The 3,149-nt window shown below is 49.6% G+C and overlaps 1 protein-coding gene across 1 annotated transcript; it reads left to right on the plus strand.

Annotated features, from left to right (window-relative positions):
* The first annotated feature begins 1,414 nt into the window (after window positions 1-1,414).
* Window positions 1,415-2,737, plus strand: LOC117865592 (E3 ubiquitin-protein ligase ATL4). The gene has a single exon (XM_034749811.1). It carries the CDS (start codon window positions 1,928-1,930, stop codon window positions 2,567-2,569), a length of 642 nt encoding a protein of 213 aa, XP_034605702.1. The 5' UTR covers window positions 1,415-1,927; the 3' UTR covers window positions 2,570-2,737.
* The last annotated feature ends 412 nt before the right edge of the window (window positions 2,738-3,149 follow it).

Genomic DNA, 3,149 nt, shown 5'->3' on the forward strand with positions numbered 1-3,149 from the left:
CGTGCAGGCGCTTCTCACCGTGCCTGTGGTGCTTTATGCACGCATGCAGGCGTGCGTACAAACTAGCTACCAGAGCTAAGTTTGGTAATCACGTATTATCTGCTTTTGTGTTGATAAGCATGGGTTTCATCCCGTGCATGTGTGTGATCAAGATCAATATGCAAGTTTGATCCATCCATGTCCGCGTTGGTTTTCTTAGCTGCCATATCTATGCCGATTGATGTGCGTATGATTGCAAGCTCACGTTATGCGTATGGCGACCTTGCATGCCGCGTACAGTAGATTGAAAAATTCCTGTTCGATGGCCGGAATAAAAGGTCTAATCTACTGCACAACCGAAACAATTCATACCTTTGTTGTTTGGTGCTAATTGATCTACTCCACTTGCCGCGTAGGGCAGTAGATACATACCGCATACGGTATTAGGCATGGTCGTAGTCATGCCTGCTTGATGGCGAGTCGGTGCAGATCCGTTCGATGGCGACGTTGGTGTAGTTAACGTCGTCAAAGTACTCGTTGGCGAGAACAACGGCAATAGCATCGGCATCGAGCTTGATGGCGACTCCTCCAGCGTAGTCGACGAAGAGCGGTCGTACTATAACGTGTTGTAGTCAATATCTTCTCTCTCACGTCTCTCATGGCAAGTACAAGAACAAAGTAGAAAAGACACAATATAGATGGAGCTTCCTTTTATTCCTCATATCGATATATTACAATAAGGGGTACTCGTCTAATATATATACTCCGAACTAAGAGGGCGATTGTTTCTTTAGCACCTCCTAAAATTCCTGTCACATCTAATGTTTAGATACTAATTAGGAGTATTAAACATAGGTTAATTACAAAATCAATTGCACAGATGGAGACTAATTTGCGAGACGAATCTATTAAGCCTAATTAGTCCATGATTTGACAATGTGATGCTACAGTAAACATATGCTAATGATGAATTAATTAGGCTTAATAGATTCGTCTCGTGAATTAGCCTCCATCTGTATAATTAGTTTTATAATTAGCTCATATTTATTCCTCCTAATTAGCCTCCGAATATTCGATGTGACATGAATTTTAACCATTACTAAAGAGCCAAACACCCCTAAGTCTAAAATTTTGATAAGAGTCCAAAACAACCGGACAACGACTAGAATTTCCAGTCCTCCCTCTGTAAGTCCCGATTGTTTTACAAGTAATTTTCGACGGATACCAAGACATCACAATCTCAGTACCATAGACAAATACGGTTGACCCTTAAGAGACACGATATCACTCAAATCAGCGGGGCCAGCCAGAATATAATACAGCATCGTCTGTTTTCTTCCACTGGACGAATAAGAATCCTTGTATTGTACTTGCCCGACGACCTGTTACTTGTGACGTTTTCCTGCTCCGAGAGAAAACACGCGGCTTGTACCATGACCCCGTTGCCATTTCGCGAGCCCAAACTAAATGAGCAAGAACCTGGCAAATTCCCGAGTAACTTCTGTGCATTTCGCGAGTCCTACCATTTTAAGCCAGTCCCATCCCTCCACCTCAGATAGTTTTCATAGCATTAAGTATGGTGCCATGTAGGCAAAAAACTAAGGTGGCAAGAGAGTTAATGAGGAGAGGTGTAAAAATACAAAGAAACCGGGTCTCATACAAGACATGGTATTGACACGATCTTCAACGAAGAATAAGAGAGGGGAGAGAGGAGAAAAAATTTATTATGGCCCACGTCAAGAAATTATGAGTTAGAAGTGTAGTTTTTAGAGCTGATGTCTTGATGATTTGGCAAGATTAACACTATTTATGGACATCGTGAGTTGGGACTGGCCATTATCATACCCATCCGCCGGTGGAGGTGACCACCGCGTCGAGGTTTGAACCATCCGGTCAGGCCAGAGCAACGACGTCCATCGCCTCGCCGCGCCGTGCAGCTCGCCAAGCCATGGACGACTGCTGCTTCCGCGTGTACGGGCTGGTGATCGCCAACACGGTGTGCGTCGGCGGCACGGCCTTCCTCGTCTACGCGCTCGTCAAGCTCGCCCGGACGCCGCACAGCACGGGCGGCATCGTCGTCGTCTCCGTCTTCCTCGTCGTCTGGCTCGCCGTCAACGCCAGCATCTACCCGGCCTTCTGCGGCTCGCTCTTCCCGTGGTTCGCGCTGGGGCGCTGCCTCGCGTCGCCCCTCAGCGCCATCCTCTGGCTGCTCCGCTTGCCGTCGAGGTGCGCTCGCGCCGTGCGGAGTCGTCGTCCGAGGAGCGAAACCGGTGCCTTGCCGCAGTTCGTGGTGCAGAGCCGTGGGTACAGCATCAGCGTGCTTCCCCGGGAGCCGCCGGTGCGTGGCGCCGCCGCTGCCGACATCCCGTCGTACGAGCAGCCGGACGACGACGCGGGACACGACGGCGGCGGCTCGCCGGAGTGCGCGGTTTGCCTTGGCAAGGTGGAGAAGGGGGAGATGGTGAAGCGGCTGCCGGTGTGCCTGCACATGTTCCACCAGGGGTGCATTGACCCGTGGCTGCGAGACCACTCCACATGCCCCGTCTGCCGGTGGAACGTCTTCGCGTCGTTGCCGGGCCATGTAGTGTGACGTTCTTCATCATCTCGCCATTCTTTTAATCGGTGTGGAGCCATAACTTGGTAATGTTGTGTACTACGGCGACCTGCGAAATGTACAGACGAATACTGTTTTGTCATGTATAGGTTCCTGTAAAGAAATTAAAAGAAGGTATATAAAGAAGGGGTGATAAGTTTCTTAGATTGAGTGTTCTTTTGTTATCGAAAAAGGATTTTTCATCTTCGAAAGCTTCAATGAACTCATGATTACGTCAGGGATGTGTTCTCTCTCATTAGCCTAGCCGTTCGTTGCATTAGAGATCCTGAGCTCTGCCTCTCGACTTCTTCTTGTGATTGCATCTGCTACCATGCCTCTTTGAGCGGCGTCACTTTCTTCCTCAAAATGCAATTCGATCACCAACCAGAAATGCACGTCCAGATGTACAAGCGGCCGCGGAGCCTATCTCCACCGCTGATCTCGCCTCGGGCCGCGTAGTTGGCCCCACAATGCTGCCAGCGGTTCGGATTTTATATTCGAGTGGCCCTCACTTGGTCAAAGCCAAAGGTGCCTCGCGCTCGAGCGCCGGAAGCGCCCGCCCCACGCTCGGATGCCT

This window comes from Setaria viridis, chromosome 1 (assembly GCF_005286985.2).
Source record: "Setaria viridis chromosome 1, Setaria_viridis_v4.0, whole genome shotgun sequence".
NCBI lineage: Eukaryota > Viridiplantae > Streptophyta > Magnoliopsida > Poales > Poaceae > Setaria > Setaria viridis.

Excerpts from the sequence above, each read along its gene's own strand:
- LOC117865592 (XM_034749811.1), top strand. The coding sequence starts at position 1,928 with ATGGACGACTGCTGCTTCCGCGTGTACGGGCTGGTGATCGCCAACACG.